This window comes from Aphelocoma coerulescens, chromosome 1A, assembly GCF_041296385.1.
Source record: "Aphelocoma coerulescens isolate FSJ_1873_10779 chromosome 1A, UR_Acoe_1.0, whole genome shotgun sequence".
In the NCBI taxonomy this organism is placed as follows: domain Eukaryota; kingdom Metazoa; phylum Chordata; class Aves; order Passeriformes; family Corvidae; genus Aphelocoma; species Aphelocoma coerulescens.
In genome coordinates, this window is record NC_091014.1 from 34,466,825 (window position 1) to 34,491,905 (window position 25,081).

A 25,081-nucleotide genomic window follows, 5' to 3' on the forward strand; every position below is an offset into this window, starting at 1 on the left:
AAGTGCTTTATACTTAGCCCAGGTGCTGTACTTTTATCTGCCTTCCTTTGCTGGTATTGAAGTTCTTTAGGTTTACTCATACTCTATGTAGAATTTACATTTAGACTCCATTTAACACAAAAGATGATCTTCTAAGTGACAGTGAAAATAGAATGAAAACACTGGATTCCATTCAAATTAAAATTCCGTTTGTCCAGAATTGAACTAGATGGATTAAAGTGTTGTCTGAAATGGGGAATGCAGTCTATAGCATTAAAGCTGACAACAAAATAAGCCTGTAAGAAAAATAACAAATACAAACTGTAGCTACATTAAAACTAGTTTATGCAATTTAAAAATACATTTTTTTCCATATCTCAAGCTGATTTCTTCTGATGGGAGAAAACCCCAGTATATTCAAGCAACACAGGCACTACAAGCTATCTATTTGATGCTCGGCACTGGCAGGGTGAGGCTTCACCTTGCTGCTTCTGTTTTCTGATAACAGGGCTACGAGTGTGTATGCTTTGATACAGAGTAGCTTGGTTCTCACAGTGCAGAACACAGGCTGGAAGGAGGGTTGTGTGAGAGGGAGAACACTGTTCACGTCATCATCCCAGAAAAAACTTCATTCTGTAAGAGAAAATGAAAGACAGGTTGGGCAGTTGAACTCTGTTTCTCCCTCCAGTCCTTCATGGCCCTCTCTGGTCTTGCTGACCCCAGTGGTTTCACAGAAAATTTTGTTTATGTACACTTTGCCCTGATTCTGACTTTTCTCTTTCTGCTGTCAATTTGTCTGTTTTTCCTGTTACATCTGTTTTCATATCACCTTTTTCCTCTTTTTTACTAAATTTCCCCTTTGCTGATTCATTCTGTCTTTGTGACCTTCCCCATTTCATCCAGCCTGTCTGTTCCTATAGAAACAGGGTCTTTGCAGCCGGGTTGTTTGTTCATGCCTGTAGTCACAGATGTTCCTGTTTCCTTTCTTCTAGCAATTTCTGAACCACTTTCAAGAAGTATGTAAGAGAGGGGCAGAGGTCTAGAGTTTTATGAAAATAACTGCTCGTTTGGAACTGAATCTATCCCCCAAAAATGACACCATGTAAATGTCTTAAAGGCTTACATCACAGCTTCTCCTCTGCAGAGACATACAGATTGACCAGTACTTGTTATGTGGTCACATTAGCTACATCTGTGCTCTCCACAGGAATGCAATTTGGAAAGCAGACTAAATACCTCACTGCCTCCAAATTGCTCCTGGTGCATCCACAGGAAAAATATTCCCATTATTTGACTTCCTGCAAATCCCATCCTTCTTTTCACATATGCAGTTATGCCAGCTTGGCCACATGAAGTCATCAGGTCTCATGGCAGACCTAACCTGGTATAGCCTCCTGCTCAAAGCTCTAAAGTTACATCAAGTTGCTCAAGGGTTTGGCCAGTCAAGAACAAATGTCAGCAACTCCACAGCCTCTCCAGGCAGTCAGTCCCAGTACTTGGTCACTCTTACAGTAAAGAAATCTTTTCCTGCTTTCATTGGAATATCCCTTGCTATGTCTATTGCCTCTCATCTCTTTGCACCTGTGTCTGTCTTGCTCTTGTTTATAATCTCATATATAGTAGGAGATTGCAGCTAAATTCTCCAGTAACCTTCCTGTCTCAAGGCTGAACAAACCCAGTTCTCTCTGCTTTAGTTTATAACCCATATGCTTCAGCTTCCCAGCCGTCTCAATAGTAGTCCTTTTAAGGGCTTGTACCAGTTTGTCAGTCTCTCAAAACTAGCCACAGAACCTCATGTGCAACTTCACAAACACCAGCTGGAAAAGGAATAATTAATTCCCTTAACCTGCTAGCTTTTCTATTCCTAATATAGCCCCAAATGCTGTGGAATTACTTCCATCCCATGAGCAGGACTTTGCATTCATCCTTGTTGAACTTGATTGAATTCCATTTATGGTGGCACATTTACTGCCCCCTTCCCAGCGTGGTGTCATCTGTAAGCTGGCTGACTGTGCACTCCATCTCCTTGTCTAGGTCATTCATGGAGATGCTAAACAGTACCAGCCCTGCTACTGAGCCCTGAGGAGCACTGCATATTAACAGCCATCAGCAGAATGTCACGTTTCACAATTATAGTTACAATCTTTTTTAACAGTTTTGCACGTATAAAGTCTGAACCACCTGTTAAATCAGAAGAACAAGAGGTCTCCAGTTAACACACGGGACAGGATAATAAATCATGGCATAAGAAAGGGGCGAACACAATTTTAAAAGCTAGTTATGAGGGTAGTAATTTAGAAGGTTTGCCTCATGCATATGTATTGTTTGTACGTGGAAAACACTCTCTAAAATTCCCTTTCTAGAGGGAATATGGTGTTGTATTTGAACAGAACCAGACATCAGAACTCCTGTGCTGCTTCAGAGCGCAGGATGACATAGTGTAGGGCATCCCAGCACTTCAGGTTCTGTTTGACTGGCCCCACATAGAACCATTCAAAAGCCAGCTTTTCCAGTAAAAATGTCAATGCTTTTAAACAAGGGAATAGATAGCAACTTCTCATTCAAAATTGAAACCTAGTAACATTGCATTTTCTGGAAGAAAGGAGAGCTTGCAAAAGTTGATTAATAACAACAATGAAAGCCTTTTGTTTGGACACTTCCATAATGAAACTATTGTAGGAGTTTGTGGGCAGAAGGCAAGGTACTTAGGAATTTCAGGCTGTATGGTAAAAACAGAAACCAGAAGTCACAAGAGCCTTTGCCAGATCCAGGAACTTAGTTGCCTCCAGAAGACAATTCGGTCTGCCTAAGTTACATAGCCAGCTGTTGAAAAAGATGCACCAAGATCCAGTGAGAAATGTATTCCCACTTTGCATCCAGCTCACTTGGAGTACTGATGACATAGAAGCAGCAGCAGTTGATGTTAGCCCATTAAGTCAGCATACAGTCAACGTGGTGGCATGGGAATACATACATATACATATAAATATGTGGTATAAACTCACTTTATAGTGAAGAAATCTTTTTTATTGTTCCGTTACTTTATGTGGAATTGTCAATGAGAACAGGAAATCTCTAGGTTGTGATTAAAAGAAGTTTTCTAGAGTTTTCAGAATAAGGTTAGTCACAGTGGAAAAGTCAATTTTTCTTGATTTTTCTGTTATAACAGCCTTTCACAGTACAGTGATGAAAATATGATGGATCCATACAACTTGGCCATTTGTTTTGGGCCAACCCTGATGCCTGTTCCAGACATACAAGACCAGGTGTCTTGCCAGGCACATGTGAATGAAATAATCAAAACTATCATCATCCATCATGAGGCTATTTTTCCAGATGTGAAAGAACTTGATGGACCAGTGTATGAAAAATGCATGGCTGGAGATGACTATTGGTAAGTCACAATATTATCCTTCTGTCTCCTAAACAAAATCATTGGGCCGGTTATCTGGATAACTGCTGTGATACGGAATTCCTTTTGTGCACAATAGAAGTATGCAGATAAATGAGAAGAGCATTTAGGTCCACACAGTAAAGTGTTAAGTATAAAAAAGTGAAGCAAAGGCAATTATTATGAGGTTTCCTACTACATTTTGTGGAGGAAGCTGCTTTGTGTTCAGCCAGACAGAGATAGAATTCCGGGTGTACTGTGCAGAGCACACAGACAGGTAGGAAATTGTTTGTTTGGCTGTGAACCACCTTATCAAATTTCACCTTATGATGCCTGCTTCTTTTCTTTGTTGTGCTTTAACTGGGCAGGTAGCTAAACACCACACAGCCACTCACTCACTCCCCCCACAGTGGGATGGGGGAGAGAATTGGGAAAAAAAAGTAAAGTTCAAGGGTTGAAATGAAGACAGTTTAATAGGACAGAAAAGAAAGGGCAAATAACCATAATTAGAGTATGCAAAACAAGTGATGCACAATGCAGTTGCTCATCATCCCTGACAGATACCCAGCCAGGGCCTGGGCAGCAGCCCTGACCAGCTTTGTCCCAAGTTTATATACTGAGCATGACACCATGTGGTCTGGAATATCCATTTGGTTGCTTGGGGTCAGCTGTCCTGGCTGTGTCTCCTTCCAGCTTCTTGTGCCCCCTAGTCTGCTTGCAGGTGGGGTGAGGTGTTCAGTGTAAACACTGCTCAGGAACAACTAAAACATCAGTATGTTATCAACATTATTCTCTTCCTAAATACAAAACACAGCATTGTAGCAGCTACCAGGAAGAAAATTAACTCTATCCCAGCCAAAACCAGGACACTCCCTTGACAGCGAACACACTTTTTATTTATAAAGGATTCAAATGTTCTGAGGGCTTCTTAATATCTGAATTTTGTTTCAAGGAAACATATATAGGCTTCTTCATTAATGTTGTATCCATAGCACACTAGGATAATTATGTTGCACATAAATATGAGCATTATTAAAATAATTTAAAATAATCTCATGGAGGTGGCATATTTCTTGATGTTTGTGGTTCCTCTCTCTGCTCAACCTTCTGCTTGCCTCCAGTGACAGCCCATACAGTGAACATGGTACATTAGACGAGGTGGACCAGGATGCCAGTACAGAGCCCCACACCAGTGAAGACGGTGAGTCTGTTACATTACCATGCCTTTGATGAGGGTGAGTTCTACAGGTGCTCCACACAGGAGACCGTCTTCCTTTCCTAATTGTGTCTTATTTGAAAGAAGGAGATTTCAGTCCTGGTGTTCTCTAGCAAATCTTTAATCTCTGTTTGTGTGCTTTTGCACTCTTGATTCATCTGTGTTTGACCAGCTGTTTCCTGTTCTCTCCTGATTTGCCCAGTCACAGGAAGGGCAAGAGAGAAACTATTTCAGTCAGCACATATTATCTTCTGACATAATGTTACATTTTTAGTGACTCTTTTGTCTACAAAAACTAAATTTTTCAAAAGTGTGCCTTTAAATATTGCAGCTAGAGAATATTTGCCATTCAGCCTCTATTTTTATTTGAATTTTAAAGCTAGTCTCTCTAAAGGATTTATAGCAACTGAAAAATGTGTGTGTATCCCCCACAGTGAAACTTTTGAACAGTAGTAATTTTCTGTAAATATCGATCACATATACTTCTGGGTATGAGAGGTATCCATGAAAAAATTGATGCAACTCTATTATATTAATTCTTTTTATCCAGGTCATAAAGGTGTATTCGACTGTGACAGTTTGACCATCCTTCAGATGTCCCTCACAGTAACTTCTGCCAAGTTTCAAGCAAATTTAACAGATAGAAAAGAGTTCTCAAAATTGTTATATAACTACTATTTTCGTGAGAGTTAGTAGCCCATTAGAGATGAAGGATTCAGAATAACACTCTGATATTCTGTCATAACAATCTGAGAAGAGCAGCATTGTGAGCTCACTGCCTCTGTGGCCAGCAGGCAACCTAGACAGAGCAAACAGCACACGTGGACTTAGCAGCAGTAGAAACAAAAGCTTCCCCTTGTCCATTTCAGAGGATGTGTGGAGGAAGGAAGAGGAACAGACAGAGCAGAGGAAAGGGGAGGAAAAGAGCTACAGCAGAAAAGGATTTTTTTTTTTTTTTTTTTTAAAGAGTGTCATAAGGGATACTGTTTAGGAGCTGGGACAATTGCTTTAGGGAAGGGAAACCGGAAGGTGTATGTATAGGAAACCTGGCTGCACTGGTCCCATTGCACTAGAGCAAAGTAAACAATAGTTCCACTCTTGCTGTACCCGTCTGCTTTGTCACGTACGCAAGCTGTCAGTGGCAGATTGTCTGTCTCTTCGCCTTTGCCAAGGTGAGGAGGGGCAGGCAGAGTCTGTCAGTGCAGCTGTTTGAAGAGAAGGGACATTTGGGTGGGCAGACATTACAGAAGGGGGGAAAACTGAGGGTAGGAGAGAAATCTTGATCTTCTGCCTGGGTGTATAGCCATGCCTGTGCAGCAGGGAGTACCAGCAGCTCTACGAGACAAGCTGTGCATGGCTTCCTCTTCACCAGCTCTGTACAGCTAAACCCACCATCTTTCTACAACGCTTCTCTTCTAAACAGTGTGAACAAACTCATAATTGCACTTTATTTTTCCAAGACAGTATAGCTATACTTTAGAAGAACTCCTTCTTCCATTGGAGGTGTGAAGCAAGAGTGGAAGCTGAGGAAGTCCACCTGTCTCTCATTTAGAGAACAAGTGAAGTGCAGTTCAATATATTGGGGCCAACTTCAGGGTCACATGACCAAACCGAGAGACAAAGGCACAAGTGGACATGGAGAAGTGCAGCTTTTCAGCAGCCATCAAAAGCAGTTACTTCAAAGCCATGCCAAAGAAAGCAGGATCCAGAGGAGCAGGACTGTGGCATCACATGATGCATCATCTGTGCCTGATCATCATGGGCTCTACCCCACCACTGTGTTGTTATACCAGTTTTGCACTCCTGTCCTAGTATTACTTGTGTTATGACTGTGTCACTGGGGAAGACAAACCCTGAAGAGAGTACCTGTCAACAGGACAAAGTTCTGTTAAGAGATTTAACTGCTCAAGACATGCGTTTTTGTTCACCAGATCAGCCAGTAGTTTAATTCTAGTTGCCTCATCACATCTTTTTAATTAATTCAGTGCCAAAAGGAAGCGGACATTTGTGTTTACAGAGAAATAATTGTTAGCACAAAAATATTCGTAAGCTAGGTAAATACTACTGCAAAGCTGAAGATTAACAAGCCTGGATCGCACACCAAAACTGTTGGTCTTCAACTCCCAACCTGCAAGCTCTGGCCCATTTTTTCCATGGATATGGCTTTCTGTTGTAAATGCACGTTTCTAATGTAGGTTACAGACTTTAAATTAAATGCACTGACTCTCTCTTTGCACATACATTCATGTGTTTGTGCTCTGGACAGTTCCTTTTATAAAATATTACTTAGACCGGAAATGAGGATAGGTGAGAATTTTTCAGTTTGCTTATTGAACTGCGAGTCACTGATTGACATGTGATGGATAAAAAAAAACCCTTCTACTAAAGGGTCTGGAGTATTTTGGGGGTTTAATATGATTGATTCATTGATTATAAGCTGGATGCATCACTACCAGCTGAATGTGGAGAGAGAGAAAGGGAGGTGCCGCATTGCTGCTGTATTGATCGGACACGTGGTATTTACATGGTTCCCTCTGTTAGGACATGGAAGAAGCAGATTCTGTAAGTGCTGAGGGTTTTTTTTCATGTTGAAAATCTTACTAGTTTTATGCTAAAATGTTGTATATATACGTAAGACTAAGCAGCCTACCCCACAGGAATTACAGGGTCATTGAAACATAATCCAGAGGTTGCAATCAAAACCAAAAGGATTTCTTTTATTTACTGTTGCTATAAAGTTAAACTGCAAGTGGCTCTCTCTTTGCCTTCTAGAAAAAATGTAGGGGCTGTGTCAGTAGTGCTAGAAAAGTTTCGTTACAATTTGGAAAACAAGACTTTAAAAATTGAAAATTAAATTACGTCTGCAGAGATAAAATGCAGTAGATTGGGGGGAAAAAGACTAGCAGATGTAAATGAGCATATAAATACTTCGTAACTGCTTTATTTTAAGCATATAAATTGTTGTGGTTTTTTTCCCCTAAGTTTACTGGTGTTCATGTATTTCAGTTGATCACTGAAAAGGGAAGGAGCTGCATTTTACTGTGGTGTTTTCAGGCTTTTCTAGATGTGCAGAAAGTATCCTGATAAGGAAAACAGATAAGTCTTTCCTTTCTCCTAAATCTGGAAATGAAATTTAATTTGTGAAGTTCAGAACATTTGTACTCAAGCTGAGACGCAAAAAAAACCTATCTGTAATTTTGCTGCAGACAGACCTTTACCTGAAAAGGTCTCTGCAGTAAAGATTCAAAGGACATTGTTCATGTTTTACTGAAACAGCTGTTAGCCTATTTCCTTTACCTTCAAATTGATAGAGATTTTTTGTTCTTCTTGGAGTCATATGGTAAAGGGTGACTAGATCTGTTTGCAAAGGAAGTAAACATTTCCTGAGGAAGTTAGACAGATGGAGTTCTGCTAGGAAAACATACATAAAATTAATACCATACTCCTCATAGATATCTCATAAACTTAGGATAAAACTTTAGATGGTATTTCTGCTGAAAACAAAACTTAGAGGGACATGTCAGAACTGTAAGTTGTTGTTGTATTCCCAACACATAGTCATTTTCTTGCCCTTCAGTAGTGCATGCTGTGATCGACACTTCGCCAAATTCTGTTTTGTCAACACTTTGCAACACCTTGTGCTTTTGCTCTTCCCAATCAGAGAACTGCTGTCCTGAGGACAGGACTTTGAAACTGCAAAACCACTCTATTCAAAACCACTCATTGATGGAATGCAGAAGAAGATAATGAAATAGGGAGATAGCATCTTCCTGGGGAGTTCAAGAACAGACAGGGTACCCCTGGGAAAACTGAGGAAGTACAGAGCAGAGCAACAGCAACTCCTGTAGAAAAAGGGCAGGGGATGGTGTCCTCTCCTTTCCTTAGCTCCTTGTGCCCTGAGGCACAGAGGGCAGCCCAGTACCAATTCAGTGCCATCACCTCTGTAGGGGGGTTAGGTCTTCATCTGGCACTCTGGTTGGTCCCAAAACTAAAACTAACACTTAGTTTCTTCTGGCCTTTCTGCTCTCCTGAGCAGCAGTTTTTCCCACAGTTCTTCAGTTTGTCCTAATTTTTCACTTCCATTAGCATTGCCTGATTCACTAGAGATGATAGCTGGTGAGATCCTGTATGTCATCAAATACTTCTCGCTATTTTAGGTGAATGCCCGCAGGTATGGACAGAACAGTGCAATTACACTTCCTTCCGAGCTGTCAATTCTACTGTTAGACATTCAGTACCACACAGAATTTGAGTTACAGATCCCAAATTTAGCTTTCATTGCTTTAGCTTTTTGGAAATACTCGTCTGTCATTCAGTAACCTTGATATTAAATGGCTTAACTTTCCAAAATGCATTTATTTCTAGGAGTAACTGTCATGGTACTTTGGTTTTCACTATTAAAGCTTGACCTGTAACAAGGTGAATTACTATTTAAGTGCAGTCTCAGTACTGTTTGCTGTAGGAAAGTTGTCTCTCTGTATAAAGAAAACACCCCTTTCACTGTAGAAAGTTACCTGTGTATAAAGAAAAAAACCCACCCCTTTCACTATAGGAAAACCTGTCTGAACTTATTTTTTGTCCTTTTTACAAAATCTGTGTGAAATCTACTGCACACTCCTCCTGAGGAGGTGGGATTTGTTGCCCAGGCAATCTAATGTACATGTCTCAAAAGTCACATCCATTATGTATAACAATTCATACAGCTGGTTCCAGTGGGACGACATCATTCAGACCTCTGAGGAACTATGTGAGTCTTGCAGGTGGTAGAAGGATACAATGAACAGATTCCCATTGCACACCACACTTAGATTAGCATAATTCCACTGAGTGAGATAGAACTATTTCTAGTTTAGTCCACTAATTTGTAAATAAAAATACCTGTATAGTCAGTTGTGGGTTACTGTATGGTCTGTTGAAGTTAGCAGAGAAACAGGAAATTCCATAGCTAATCAGTGTAGGGGTTTATCCATCAACCCAGTACTCATGAGCATTACCAATTAACTGTGGAGAATGTCTAAGGAAAATATGTGCAGGAAATTCGGGATTTTATGACTTACTGTAGAATTTTTTTGTTTGATTAACTTTTTTTTTTTACATTTTAAAGTATTACATGTTAGTGAGTGACTGGCTCTCTGAAGCCTGGGAGATTTTATTTCTGAATTCTTGACCAACTCTACCATAACCCATAAATTAGCTGCAGTCTGAGAACAGAGTGTTCATACAAATGTCTGCTCGTTTTCAATCCTACCTGATTCCAGTAATTCCTTCTTACAACAAACTCCACAAGCCATGCATATGATACATGTAAGAACTGTGGGTTTTTGTCGGTGTTACATTATTGCTTTTTGATTGCATACTTGCCCTCTTGAAGACACTGCAAGATAGAAAGGCATGTTTGGTTTTACTTCTTTTCATTTGGCAGTAGTGTCTTTCTGTGCCTTATAGTCACTTTGATGCCATGATGATTTTTTGCCTTTTATACGCCTTTTATATATCTTTTTATAGCTTTTGTATTCTTAGTGGGCTTTAGCCTACGTTCTTAGGCTTACTTTGTTAAGCTAGGAGACTAAGCATCTTAGAAGCCTCATAGTTAGGGATCAGAATGCCCCAGACCCCAAGGTCCTCTCCAGAACACATTCTGTAAACTAAGATAGAACCATGCAGGGGAAGGTTCCTTGGGGAGGGGGGCTCACTCGAGCCTCTCATTGGGGACTGTTTGATAGATCTGCTAATTAGTAAGGCCTATAATGATATACCAAATCGATTGTATGTGTGCACTGTGGGGTGCATTTCGGCGCATTCCACCTGGACGTGGTGCACCTAAGGATCCTTAAAATAAATACAGAGGTAAAATCCCTTTTTCCCTTCTAACCATGTTTCATTCTTGATTTTAAGACCAGGAAAAGGCATCAGCTTTGTGGTGTCTGTATTTTCTGTTAGAGCGAGACTGTAGACAGAATATCTAGAAATGACAACAGGGTAACATGCCAGAATATCACACCACCATTAGAGGTTTCCCAGTTTTCCAGAATGTTTCTTTCTATGTCAACTTTCTTTGCTTAAAAACATGAAACCAAGAAACCCTTCACCCTCACGCACAAGGGAATGCTGGTGAGGTGAGTGAGACATTCATAGGGGCCGTGATGTTTGTTATAAATTCTCACCAGGCTGAACAAAGACATTGGACACATGTCAGGAAACTCTTACATTTTATTGTACAGTCACCATAACTTTGGCTACCACCCCTATATTTAGACTCAAAAGGTATTGGCTAACACACCCTTAAATGTCTTACAACAGACTTCCACAAGAGTGGAGGTGAACAAGTCCTTAATTTTGTACAGTACACTTCAGTAAGTTCTCAACTCCCACAGCGCACAACCAAAGGTGCTGACTCACAAGCCACAGTACATCTGATATTCAAAGGTGCTGGCTCACAAGCTCTTCCCTCCCACAACAAACGTCAAGGCAGAGTATGGGGTAGAATATGATAGCTCTGCTTTGCCCAGGCAAGGCAAGGGAAGAAAACAAAAAATAACACCAGTCCTTAGATCCTGCATTGGTGCTGCTGTGTCAGTGGTACAGAGCAGGGGCTGCGAGACAAAGGAAAAGAGAGAAAGAGAGGAGGAAGACAGAGAAAAGAGAAAAAAAGATAATAGGGTCCTCTACAGCCATCCAGTAGGGATGCATTTTCAGGAATGAATACTGTTATTGCTAGGTTCTTTTTTGTATTTATATAATTGAAATAATGTCTGCCACCATACATTACTTTTGTGTTTGTGACAGTGAATTCCCCATATCACTGTATTCCATCTCTGTAAAGTTTCTGAGTTAGTAGCTTCTAAACACACTGCAGTTTGTCACCGACAGGAACTCTTAACGTGACTGCAGAAGCAGCAGCCTTCTGCAGGTTGGGCAAGTTATTAAAAAAATGAGCTGCAAACTACAACCTCAGTAAAGGTGCTATCATTATGTTTTCACACTGTAGAATGAAGTTAATTTTAAAAAGTCATTCCTGTGCAAAATGTTGTCATAAAGGGACAGTGGCTTTCATTACCAGCCTGGTTCTTTGGGGAATTACAACCTCAGCAATTCTAATTTGCACCAGACAGAAAGTTGCTAAGCTAGTCATTAGCCCAGATGTTAATTTCCATCTAAATATTGCTCTAATTTTGTAAAGAAATTAGTAATTTCAGGGACTCTTGAGTTACTGGAATCATCAAAGTATGTGATTTTTAGACCTGTACTTCGCAGTTTTTTCTTTATATTTTGAGACTTTGATGACAAAGTTTAATCTGTTGGAGCTCAGGTGCTTTTGGTTTTATGCAGAAGAAATAAGAGGTGGTTAAAATCACAGCTGTTTGCTGGATGCCCGGGCACAGCTCTGGCCATACCTGCAGGGCCCCTTTGCTGACATCAGTAGGTCTCCATCCCAGTGCAGGTTACGGGGTGGAGCCCATTGCCAGGCGTAAGGCTGAATTTACCAGCATTCTGACAGAGCATTAGCCAGGACTGCTGTAGCCAGTGTCTGGCTTCAGAAAACACTGGCCTCCCCTGCAGAAACCAGGGCAGCTCAGGATTTTGGAGCAGGCAGAGCGGCTTTAAGCAACTTGAGGCCACACAGGGACTGTCCCTGTGGTCTGGAGTCATGTGTCTTGCTCCAAAAAGGCATTAAGGAAGTGGATTAAAGCACGGGGCTGCGTAAAACACTAGGTTTCAGTAGGTCTGCATGCTCGTCACGTAAAAGACAGAAATCCCATGGCCCAGTTAGGCAGGGTATCCCTACTCATGCACAGGCTAATCTTGTCTTCCTTCCTTTACTACTGCAGATGTTAAAAGCACTCCTCTTTACTTTTCCCTTATCACGCTGGTTCCTTGGGCCTTTGGTTATTCATCTGAGTTTGTTTATTTTCTTTTCGGAAGTCTTCATTGCCTGGCCTCCATCCCACTCTCCAGCCACGCAGGAGCCCTTCCAGCAGGAGGCAGAGGCCTCTCTCCCAAAGGCAGTTGTTGGTATATTTGAGTATGCTGTTGTTTTCTGCAGTTCCTGAAGCAACCCAGATGTTTCACACCTGGGGCACAGATTGATTATGTTTCTTTGTAAGGGACACATTGTAACTACTGCCTGAAGTCTGCCTTTGTTCGGCTGATCTCTGTCAGAGTGAGCACTGAGAAAATGCAAAAGATGGGGTTTATGAAACCAAAATGAACCTTATGGAATCTGATATTTGTTGTTCTTCCCACCCAGAGTGCGAGCCCATAGAAGCTATTGCCAAGTTTGACTATGTTGGAAGATCTGCACGAGAACTCTCTTTCAAGAAAGGAGCTTCCCTTCTGCTCTATCACCGAGCATCTGAAGACTGGTGGGAAGGAAGGCACAATGGAATTGATGGCCTTGTCCCTCACCAGTACATAGTGGTGCAGGATATGTAAGCAGTGTCTGGTGTGACTGGGTTCTTGGGTGTAAAGTCTGAAGCACTTAGCAGTATTTTCCAAATGGGTCAGTGGTTTGAAGGGTCAGATAGATTAAACATCTGCCTTATATGCAGGATACCTGTCTTTACTGCCCCAAATTGACAGCTCCATCAAAAACTACTACTAGGCTAAGCTACTTCTATGGATACATTCCAAGAACATTAAGAGACAGATACTGCTGCACCTATTTTAATTTGACTGTCTCTTTGTAGCAGTTACTGACTTTTAACTTCAAAATAGCAAGAGCTGGGGAAATGCAGCCCTGAACTCTTGTTTTACAGTATTAAGCATGTGCTTTGCCAAGGATGACAAAGTTCTTTACAGAAAGGTTACATACACTCAAGTGTAAAGAGCTCAGTAAACAGAAGGATTATAAACAATTTTGGGAGATGTGCAAGGGTTGTAGCGCATTATAACATGCCTGCTTTCCTTAAGGGGATTAAAACTCTGAGAGTGCCAAGGTGCTCTGTCACACTTCACTCACTGACTTCTCATCTCGCTACTGGTGTTCTGTTCAGGGATGATACTTTCTCAGATACATTGAGCCAAAAAGCAGACAGTGAGGCCAGCAGCGGACCCATAACTGAGGACAAGTCATCATCAAAGGACATGAACTCTCCTACTGACCGTCACTCAGATGTGTATTTAGGAAGGTAAGCTTCAGCATAACATGTTTTCAGTTGTCCTGCTCACAGCTCAGCTAACACAGTAATTACTCCTCCACATGTTCATGCTGGGTCACTACAACTTGTTCTACAACCATTTCTTCACTGGTGCAGGCAAAGAAAGAGATCAGAACCTCCACCTCCCCTGAGGCGCCCAGGCAGGAGCAGTGACAGCCACTGCCCAGTACACCCACCCCACCCTCTCTCCAACTCAGCTATGGAGCTGGGCTCCCCCAGCCTGGCAACTCACTGCAGTCCCAGAGCCCTCCTTCAGAATCGCAACCTCAACGCTGACAGCCCGGAACGGCGGCGCAGGCCTGGCCACGGCAGCCTCACTAACATCAGCAGGCACGATTCACTGAAGAAGATTGATAGCCCTCCCATTAGAAGGTCTACATCTTCTGGTCAGTACACAGGTTTCAATGACCATAAACCACTGGACCCAGAGTCAATAGCTCAGGTTTGTGTCTTTTTTATTTATGGCACTGTCTGATTTTCTGAGGAGTAAATCTCATTGAATAGCGTAGCACAGAGCGCATGCACTGGTGGGAAGGTGTGTGCAGGGGAATATCCTGCTTGGCTTTCCAAACAGAGTACGTGTGAAAGAAGATGCGTTAAGCAGTCCTGAGTAGAAGAAACACAAAGGGGAGTAAACGTTGCAGAAGCAATAAAAAGAAATTATTTCCCATTTTACTCTAATGAAATTGCCTCTGCCATACAGAGCACTAGGACAGTATTACAACAGCTACATAGATCGCTGTGCTCTGTTGCAGGCTGGCTTATTCTGACTTGCATGTAATTAGTGTTCAATTATTTCTCAGTATTATGGTAAGCAGAAAAGTGGTCTGGCTGGCTAGTAGTGACCAATGCCATTCCAAGCAGAGATTTACAGTCCAAGGTCTTGTGGATTTTATAGTTTTCATACGGTTCACACTGTGTGTTGATTTGATGCATGTAGTAGAACCTGATGTGCAAGACATTGCAGCTGCATAAATTGTGGGCCATCTTATGCCTGTGTGAACAGTCACCAGTCTTATTTCTAGCAGTGAAGAGGTGAAAAGAATGGAATAGGAAGCCTTCTGATCATCAGATTGGTCTGTTGTACTGAGCTGGTAACAGCTCTTGAGTAAATAGATACCTCTATCTTCAGAACTCATTTTGTCTAGGTAGGATAACATGATTAGTAGGGGCACCCTCAGGGTGCTCTATGATTGCAAATGCATTTTACAATAACTCTGGCACTCAAGTTTTAAAATTTAATCTACTGGTAATGCTTACTTTCAAACTCTGCTTCCAGTGAGGAATAGAAGGGACTGACATGCTTATGTACCCATGTACTGGGGTTAGAAAGTGCAGGTGTTTTTACTGTTTTATTTTATTCTAAGCTATTCATTTGCTTTCCTGGAACAGCGCTGTTTGGCTTAAGGTATCTCTTTTTTATGCCCAGACTGGTGATCATTTGGCAGTGAGAGAACCCAAACTTTGATTAAACTATGTGAAAGTCACTGTGAGCAGGCAGGGAACACCAGATATTTTAAGCTTAGTTATATCTCAATACCTCTGAAAAGCAGTAAGCTAGTATCTTGGTGCACTCTTTTAGCCTTCAGGCCAGAAATAAATGAGAAGAAAATCAGTTTTCTTAGGTGTGCATACTGAACAATATCTTACAGGTTTTTCCTGTTTAAGATTTAACTCAGTGAAACAAGAGGAGAGAAGAGCTGATAGGCACACCAACTTTATTTCCTTAGAAAACTAGGTTTTATAATCTGTGTGAGGGAATACAGACCCTGAACACCTGAGGCTTAGATGAGAGGAGCAGTTAGCTAAGAGTGAGCAAATGGACTAAAATCTTTACAGTTGTCAGTACCCAAGCAATGACAGAAATCTTCACCACTCAAACACTGCTAAGCAAATATCAATTGCCCTGACAATCACTTCATTAAATGGCTTGGAGATTTTGGTGTAACACCTTTTTCTGATTCTCTCATGTGAACAACGTTAAATGTTTGTAATGACCACCCACAGCTGCCATGTTGTCAATTGTAATGTTTTTCAAATAAATCTGGTGGAAATTGATTTTAGCCGTATCATAATTGTTAGAGGATGAAATTAATTCATTTATTTCCTTCCCCACCCCCTTGTTCCTCTGGCGCTTTGCATTCAGTAGCAACATGAATGACATGCTGCTCTCTCTGTGCTCTGACCCAGGACATCGAGGAGACGATGAACACAGCACTGAATGAGCTCCGTGAGCTGGAGCGGCAGAGCTCGGCCAAACACGCCCCTGATGTCGTGTTGGACACCTTGGAGCAAATGAAAAACACCCCCACCCCTGCCACCTCGACAGAATCACTCAGCCCTCTCCACAGCGTTGTTTTAAGGAGCTCCGAGCCTCAGATCCGCCGTAGCACTAGTTCTTCCAGTGACACCATGAGTACTTTCAAGCCCATGGTGGCCCCTAGAATGGGAGTGCAGCTGAAACCTCCTGCTCTTAGGCCAAAACCTATTGTTCTTCCAAAAACAAATCCTAGCATAGGGCCTTCCCCTCCTTCCCAGGGTCCAGCCGACAAATCTTGCACAATGTAGGCAGCTCAGCCACCCACAGTGTCCAGCTGGGGTATGCTAGGGAAAGGGATGGATTAACAATAGAAGTCAGGGCTCTATAACATCATTTGGTCATGTTTGTAACTGGAGAGGCTTTGTTTTTCAGTGTTTTTGAATGTATTGTCTGAAAGTAGCTACATTAACATGGGCATTTGTATTTTGTATGGTTTCGATTAAACGAAAAACTGGACAATTGTGCATAGTTAAAAAAAAAAACATAGACTTACTTGAAAACTTGATGCTGCACCATTTGTAATAAAACCAACACAGATCACAAACAGCTTGCCACGTTGTAACATACTTCACAGTCTTACTGTAGCTATATAATAACAGATCCTGCACAAAACTAAGGGGCGGGAGGGGGTTCGGGGGACATGGAGCCCCTCATTTCTGGGTCACCAAACCAAATCTCAAGCAGGTTAGTAAGAACTGAAATCTAGCATGTGAGGATTAAGTGTGTGTGTGGAATGTCTAAGTCATCTCAGGCCACATTTCTTATTTAAGACACACCAAAAAAAAATTCACCAAACCCTCACAACTCATAACTGGCACCAAGTTTTAGCTTTCTTGTTGGCAGTCTCACTAGAGGCAGGCTCTGGATGGAGCTGGAGATCACATTGCTCTCACTGATACAAAGCAGCATTCCAGAACACAACTAAAGCACATCTCCAGGATAGTATCTAGAAACTCCTTTTACAGCCCTCTGTAATAGTGTACCTCTTCCCATGAAGCTAGACCTTCATTCCCTGGTACCACATTTTTTACAAAAGCTAAATTTGTTTGAAGTTCACAGTTAAGCAAGCCAGGCTCTGGGGAGTGCATGAACCTGTTGGTCCATTAGGCAGCGTGAGGGGCGATTAAAGGGATCAACTACACAGTAATTCAGAGAAGTATCCCGTTGACTTTACTGCTCAGTGTCCAATTAAGGATGTGATATGGGTTGCAGTAGCCCGAGTTTCGAGCTGACCCAGCTGTGCTGACTGCCTTGCACAGCGCAAACGCTCGGTTGTGCTGACGGCAGCAAGACAGGGACTCTGAAGAGGGACTACCCCCTGCCAGTGGTGCAGGGGTCACTCACAGGACAGGCAGCTGAGTTTCTACTGCCTAGATTCAAGCTGACTAAAGTTTTCCATAACCCCTTTCTCCTCCACTTCCCCTTTTCTTTAATGACAGAAATCAGTACCTTTCTTATGTCTGTGCAAGTGGCGACTGTCAACGTTGCTTAGTGCTCTGTTGTTAAACTTCGTTAGGCGTGAACTAAACCTGCAGCTGTTTTGCACACTGCAACAGTAAGCCATAATATTATTTCTGTGAACATATTTTCAAACATCCAATCCATAAAAGAAGTTTCAATTAGTAAAATGGGGGAAAAAATCACTTGTGGTCCACCTATAGAAATACAACTGGCTGTAATTAAGATCTGTCTTTCCACATATTCTGTAAGATCTCACTCTTGGAAAGCTTGAAATTGTACAACTCACTATACATAATTGAGTTTGGGAGGAGAAGAGTAGTGACAAAATTGGATAGACGTAATTGCTGAGGTGACGGGAGTAATTTCCTGTTGTTATTTAGGAGCAATTTATTCCTGCTCTGGTTTACACCTTCTAGACAGGTGATGCAATGCAAAGCTCCAGTTGTGAGAAGTACCCCATGAACTGCCTCTGAGCCCTGAACTATTGCTGGTATTTGCAAACCCTTTTCAATCCAGTCACAGACTTCACACACATCTAGGCTAGAGGCAAGGTCTTGATCGACCACAGTGGGCTGTGCAGCATGGGTCAGCAAACCTCCATCCTAGTCAACTGTACTGCCTGGTCCTAATGCCAGGGCCAGAGCCTAAGCCAGGCCAGCCCCAGCTGCTGACCAGTGCTCGTCTGTAGGGTCTGCTCACTTGTTTGGGACCAGAGACATTTACAAGTAGTTCCCCAGTTTACTTGACTCAGTGGAACAAAACTGGAATTTCAGCTTTCATTTACATACAGTTTTTGTCTAGCATTTTTAAATTAACCCACCTGGCACAATTGAGATGGATACCTGTATCTTTAAATTGCATAGGGAATTTTGTATGTTTAAATAACTGTACTGGACTCCATAATGCTTATATTAGAAATTGTTTAGCAAAAGAAAATATTAGAAACAGTGCATTTAGTGAATGCATCCTCTTAGTGCATTCACACAGTTAATGTGTAGTTTGATGGTTATTATAGATACTTTAAAGCATAGTAAGTGGATATGTAACAGGAAAGACTGCTACATCTTCAGGCATACTAAAGGGTAACTCCTGCACACCTAATCCAATCAGTATTGTCCTTTACTGTCAAGTTTGATGAATTGCAGTACTGGTAGCTTCCTGCTTGTTGACTGTTACCTACTTGTGTCAATGTACATCTGTAGTATGTACATGTGAAAGTGCCTTTAAATTTTAGAGGAGCTTTAGCTTTGCTCTTGTACTGTTGCATTTCCATTGCATCATTTCCTGTTTGTGTATGGCTGCATTCCCATTGCATTCCTTCCACTCTTGAAGATCAAATAAAACATGGAAAATCCACAGTTCTGGAAGAGAAATGTACTGTTAATCTGTTGTGACAATGCACTTTTATGTATAGTACTGTACATTTTTGGCATGTACCATTACAAGCTTCAGTATACATTCAAGTTTGTTCCTCATAGTGTATCTTTATAATAAAGAAGATAGTTCTGTCTCTGTATGTAGTTTTGCTGGGTAAACCACCATATCTTCCAACATGGATTGACAATCTACTTCCCACATAAGGGAGCATCCAGCCCACCAGCCTCCCCCAGCTACCCACACCCCACGCTGCCTCAAGTGCTGTCACCTTCTTGGCCTGAAGAAGCACTTGTTCTTGGAAACTGCCTAACTTAAAGTCCTTCTGTACCTGAAGACTCGTCAAAAAGTCAAAAAGAGCCACCAACTTCACACAGTTCTGCCTGAGCACCCATCAAGAGCAGTCAATCCTTCTCCCATTGGCTGAGGAAACCCCTGGCTGCCCACTTGGCCAAACACCCTGCCACCCCACCTCCTACTTCCGCAGGAAAAATGGGGTGAATAAAACACTCCAGCTTACATATTTTAAAAATAGAGCAAAAAGAATTAAAAAAGGGACATTCCTTAAAATGGGGATATTTCTTGGAACAAAAGAGATGGTATCAGGCTGGGAGGGGGTGGGGGTAGTGCCACAGTTAAGGGTTATATTCAGTGACCTTATGTCTGAGAAATGGTGGCGATACACACCCTCACAGCTGGCTCCAGGGACCAGGGAGTCTGTGATTTTCAGGCTGACAGCTGCATGAGAGATGTTCTGCCATACATGGATCAGATGCTATCAAGGACAGTTCCTGGGCTTGGACTACAGCTGCCCAAATAGGCTCGCTGTGCTGTCCTGCATAGATATTTAGGGGGAGAAGAGCTGTTTGGAAATGTGTTCTCAATCCTTGCTGAAAAAACCCAAACCAGTCATCCCTGGTTGTTGTTGAGGACCACAACGTGTCTGAAGAAGACAAGTGCCCCATTCCTGGAAGAGCTCAAGGCCAGGCTGGATGGAGCTTTAATCATCTTCCTAAGGTGGAAGGTGTCCCTGCCTATTGCGGGGGATGGTGCTTTCCAACCCAAACCATGCTATGATTCTGTGTCAGGCAGTGTGGGGTGGTGTGGGGGAAGGCAGCAGGGCTGTCACTCCTCTTGCTGAGAAGCTGCCATAATACAACTGCTCATCCATCAGCCCATGGCAGCAGCCTTTGCACTGCAGCGTCCAGTGACCTACTTTGGGCATTTCTTCTTGTCCCCTAGTGCACAAAGGCTGACTAAGGCACACAGGAGGGGACAGCAAAGGTCATTCCTCATTCAAGGTCCTGCACAGCCTAGAGGATGCATAACCCAATTTCCACAGTCAGATCATTCACTGGTGAGGGGAGGGGCTTATGTGGTGGCTTTTAATCTGTTTTAAAATAAATAAGAAAACACAAGAAGAGGAGTCTCCTCTTGTTTTATAATATCAAGTTTCAGTGTTGCACTGTGCTGACTTCCTAGCTTCCTTCCAGCTTTCGTAGTGGAAAGGAGCCCAGCTCTCTTGGAGACAGCCAAAGCTTTTGGCAGGTGGTGGAGAAACTGCTGACTCTACTGGTGCTCAAAAAGCAAAAGGCTGATGAGCTGTTTTGCTGAGAAAAGTGTATTGGCTGAGCAGAAAAAGAGTAGCAGTGGCAGCAGAGTGTTTAGCTCTCAGGCCATTGCTGCAAATCATTGTTTCAAGCCACATGCGGCTCCAGGATGTGGCATTGCCCTGGCCTGCTCAAATGCCTCCTCAGACAGCATAAGGAAACCACGGAGGATCCACCCAGGTTTTAAGTTCTCCTTGGCAGAGACACACAGTTTGTTTCTTGCTCTGTGGCTCACGTGGACTTACCCTGACCAGAAGGATCCACAGTTGCTCTGTTCAGCCACCCCATGGGACAAGCCTTGACGTTAGTCTGGATAGACTGATGCATGGGGAACAACTGAAACCAGAAAAGTATTAACTAGAGATAGTATGGGGTGAAGATACCATTCTTGTACATAGGAATATTGCTTTTTCCATGGGCTTGTCTCTTGAGGGAAAAAACTCCCACCATAATATATGAAAGCTCGAACAGATCAACAATTTAGCATCCTAAAACCCAGTTAGCTGAACCAGCTCAATTATTGTTTAAAAAACAAACAAACCAACCACTCATTCAGACATGCCACTGTAACTGCAGCTACTCCCTGTCTTTGCATTTCCCACAAGGGCATTTGCAGATCACTCAGCTGGCAGCACCAGTCTCTGCCAGCACTCTGGCTCCAGCAGACCCAGCCTGAGCATGTTTTTCCTGCCGGGGAGCCCTTATGGTTTAGAGGTGTCACTCACTCTCCACCGCAGTGCCGCAGCTCACCTGGACTGCAGCCGCCTTGGCCTCAGCCCCAGGTCCTGCCACCCCTCAGCCCTTTCCTGGCAGTCCTCGCCCTGGCCCCAGCAGGGCTGTAGCCCTGGCACAGGGTTTTGGTTTCCCTCATCCAGCCATCCCACTGATCAGCAAGGCCAAAACCAGTGGAAAGGAAAACAGAAAATGGCAGGCCTCAGAGCAGCCTGCCTGATGCACCATCCCCACCAGATGTGAGAACAAAACTTGTGTGGTGGCACTAAGCTGGAATCAAGAGAGAGAAGAGCTCTGTATTCCCTTACCTTGTTACACAGCAGGTACAGTGAGAGCTGGCAGGCCCGAGGGCTGGAAGGAGACATGCACAATTTGATGCTGACTGAGGGATTAAATAGAGTTAAATGACATAGTCTGGGTCTGGCTGAATTGGTCAGGTCAGCAGGTTTTCTCTTACCTTTCTCAGTACATATATGCAAATTAAAAATGCAGGAATACACTTTTTACTGTAACTCAGCAGTCACTTGAGCCTCTGCCCCACAACTGCAAAGTACAGTGTGCCCCATGACCGTCTCTTCTCCCGAGTAACAAGTGATAAGCCAAGAGGAAATGGCCTCAAGTTGCATCACAGGAGGCTTAGATTGGATGTTAGGAAAGATTCCTTCGCTGAGAAGGCTGTCAAGCTCTGGAACAGGCTGTCCAGGGAAGTGGCTGTCACCATCCCTGGAGGTGCTTAAAAGCCATATAAATGTGGCATTGGAGACGTGGTTTGGGGGTGCAATGGCACTGCTGAATTAACAATGGACTTGATGATCTGAAAGGTCTTTTCTGACCTAAATGACTCTATGATTCTGTGATCCCCAGTTGTGTCACTGCCATCTCCCAGCGGGGTCAGGCCACAGTGGTCACTGCAGACACATGAGAGCAGCTTAGTGATTCAGACTGGAGGTTGAGGATTTCCCTTTTCTTAATTAACAAACTGCATTGATTTTTTTTAAATTAGCATAGTAATGGAATATGAATGTGAAGCACAAGGCAAAAAAATTCAGCTGTAAAATATAGACAAGTTGTGCTATACAAAGGAGGTCAAATACTTGCGGGATCAAAATCAATAACAGCTGCACTGAGTGCAGCACCGTGGATAAACCAAAATCAAACCCTGCCTGTTCTCATCTCCATGAAGTACATCGATTCCTCCCTTAATATCTGCCATGTGCCTTTTCAGTAGTGTACACTGACATCTATAAACACTGACAGAACAACATAAAATAGTGAATTACATTTATTTGAATGAATTACGTTCATGGAGGGACAAATCACTGAGCCCAGCACTCCTCTGGAGGTGAATGAGACACTCATTGAAATGGTCAGGCTTTTGGCAGTGAGTTTTTGATTTCAAAGAAGTGGCATTAACATGGATATTGTTACCAGAGTCATGAGTAGAGAATATAAATGTGCTAAAGGTGGAAAATGCATAAAATCCTTCACAACTTTGACACAGAACTGCTGAGTACCTAACAACTCACTGCAACACATATTTTAATTGGGTTTTTTACCTGCCTACAATCTTTTCTGAGACAGACATTAAAGTAACACTCCAGCACCTCCAGCAAACAGCACCAAGGTGAATGTAACAGGTTTATTTGTCAATACTCACACATTTAAGATGAATTTCACTCAGTTTTCTCAGCTATTAAATGGTTTTTTTCCCGAAAGCTAGAAGAATATGTCAAAAATTAATTTCAGACCTAGTGTGAAGACCATTTTATAATTTGTCACACATATCATAAGGCTTATTTTACGGCTAAGTCAAAGTTATTCTGAACAAAATCAGTTTACACACAAGATTACAATCAGAGATAGAAATGTGGCTAATCTGGGGCTGCTAAATCATGTAGTTAATTCTGAACACTCCTCCGTGCCCCTACCAAATTACAAATTAAAAACAAATAAATATATATGTATGCTCATATCATCTCTTGAAAGCATTGGGACAGGTACATTGCAAAGTTCCTGCTGCATGTTTTATTTCTGCTTAAGAAAACATGGTAATGTGGTCTGCTTTGGAGGAGGAAAGCCCTCCATCCCTGGGCAGCACCTGGGGAACCCCCATTGAAGGGACGCCCATTTTCACACCCCCACAGGACCACCCTCCTCCTGCACCCCAGTCTGGCAGCACAGCAGGTTCTGCCCAGCTTTCTCCAACCAGACCCTGAGCAATGCTGTCACTGCACCTCAGGCCTTCAAAATTCTCCCAGTATTAAAAATTAACTTTGTCAAACACTGGAAGTTTGGAACTAATATGATTTCTTATGTCCTGTAGGCCTAAATGCCATTGGTATCCATGTACATCCATGAGTTGCGCACATGAAAATGTGCATGTTCAGGGAAGCAGCAGCTCATTCACAAGCTTTTATGTAAAACCTTGAGTTTCTTCTCTACCTGAATTGTAACACTGGGTGTCTGGCTTGGCCTCTATAGAAATAACTTGATTTTCTGTTTGCATGCCATCAGCTTGGGTGTTTTCCATTTCACTGTGTTAACTTTTTCCTGCTTTATAAGCATACCAGCAGGCTCCAGCATTTCAACACAAATTCTGTGTACACATCTCCAGTACCAGGTACATTTTTTATTACCTCAAAGCAAACTCAGTTTTTCCAGAGATCTATTAGTAACGCTAGTCATAGAATAATTCAGTTATGCTTAACGTGCTTTTCATTCTTAGCTAATAAAATTGATGGGAAGGTAATTCCTGCAGATAATTTAACTTTTCCCAATATTTTATTTTCTTGGTGAAATAAATAAAGAGTTCTGCTCAGGGCTTACATATTTAGCAGCATCTGCCCCAGACATAGCTGCAGAAGGAGCCCCGTTTGAAGGTGCCCATGCAGGGTAGCAGCACTACCCTGGTCCCTGCACTGCGACCTCCAGGGCTCACCCCTGCTCATCACAACATCAGTGGGACATTTTCCCCTCTGTTAACCTGAAGGAGACCAAGTGTGAGAGCATTCAAATCTATACAACTCCTCTAATACACTCTGAATCCCGTGTGTCATGGTCAAAGTAAAGCTGCACTTAAATTCAGTAGGAGACAGTCCACACCTTGCTCTCTTGGAGGAGGACTGGAGGTAAATATGTCACCTGTGCTGTTCCTACAAGGCTACCAAGTGTCAGACAGCATCCCTGAGGGTCTTTGCCCTCTTTGCTAAAGCCAGCACAAGTACCTCCAGTGCCTGCAGTGGCCCAGTTTCCCAACTGCATCCACTTTTCAAAGCACTGGGAACAGTCATGTCTCATCTGACTAAAGGAAGGATTCCAGTATCAAATAAAACACATCAAGCAGGGGAAAAACCCCATTTGTATGTGGCAGAAATGCTTCCAGAATAAGGTGCTGCAATTCTGCAAAAGGTAATACAAATCAGTCTGTGGTTATGCTTGTGTGCAGAAATATTTTCCAATGTTGTTTGCAGTAGTCTGAGTAAGAGTGGGGGATAATCAGGTTTGTTCATTGCTTCTGTGGAGATAGCGCTGAAGTGGGACCGGTGCTCTTCTCTCCAGGGCATTTGTAATTCACTCCTGTCTCTGGGAAATGCTGCCCAGCACCTCTGGGGACTTTACTGGGGGCAAAGTTTGACAGAGGAAGGACCTGATTGCAGGATGCTCCTAAACTGGGCAGAAGATGGTTCTATGCTGGAGTGGCAAAAATATGGGACAAAAGATTCAGCCAAAGAGGCAATGAGCTGGGTCCAACTTACTCTCATGTACCCAAGTGCCAGAAGATATTTTGCTGCAGGGTATCCTCCTTGCCAGGATAGGGTGTGCAGGGAAAGGAAGCAGCAG

General features: G+C 42.6%; 1 protein-coding gene and 1 long non-coding RNA gene across 10 annotated transcripts in view; one reads left to right on the forward strand and one right to left on the reverse strand.

Moving 5' to 3' along the window:
- SRGAP1 (SLIT-ROBO Rho GTPase activating protein 1) overlaps positions 1 to 16,312 on the forward strand; it is a 145,649-nt gene extending 129,337 nt beyond the window's left edge. For 6 of the 8 annotated variants that reach the window (XM_068998347.1, XM_068998354.1, XM_068998379.1 and 3 more), the window contains exons 17-22: positions 3,149 to 3,373; positions 4,492 to 4,571; positions 12,835 to 13,015; positions 13,580 to 13,714; positions 13,841 to 14,186; positions 15,935 to 16,312. In XM_068998347.1, coding sequence (XP_068854448.1) covers positions 3,149 to 3,373; positions 4,492 to 4,571; positions 12,835 to 13,015; positions 13,580 to 13,714; positions 13,841 to 14,186; positions 15,935 to 16,312 — 1,345 coding nt within the window. Of the gene's footprint in view, positions 1 to 2,013; positions 2,093 to 3,148; positions 3,374 to 4,491; positions 4,572 to 5,136; positions 6,038 to 12,834; positions 13,016 to 13,579; positions 13,715 to 13,840; positions 14,187 to 15,934 lie in introns of those variants that run through there. The other 2 variants (XM_068998397.1, XM_068998401.1) reach the window with 2 other exon arrangements.
- LOC138100550 (uncharacterized) lies at positions 11 to 25,081 on the reverse strand. Of its 2 annotated transcripts, none has more exons than XR_011146853.1 (5): positions 24,997 to 25,081; positions 22,899 to 22,957; positions 21,550 to 21,592; positions 20,755 to 20,845; positions 11 to 612 (listed from the first exon to the last, which is right to left on the reverse strand). It is a non-coding gene; the product is annotated as an uncharacterized lncRNA (long non-coding RNA). The 2 variants fall into 2 exon arrangements; XR_011146850.1 differs by lacking the exon at positions 11 to 612 and adding an exon at positions 18,805 to 18,886.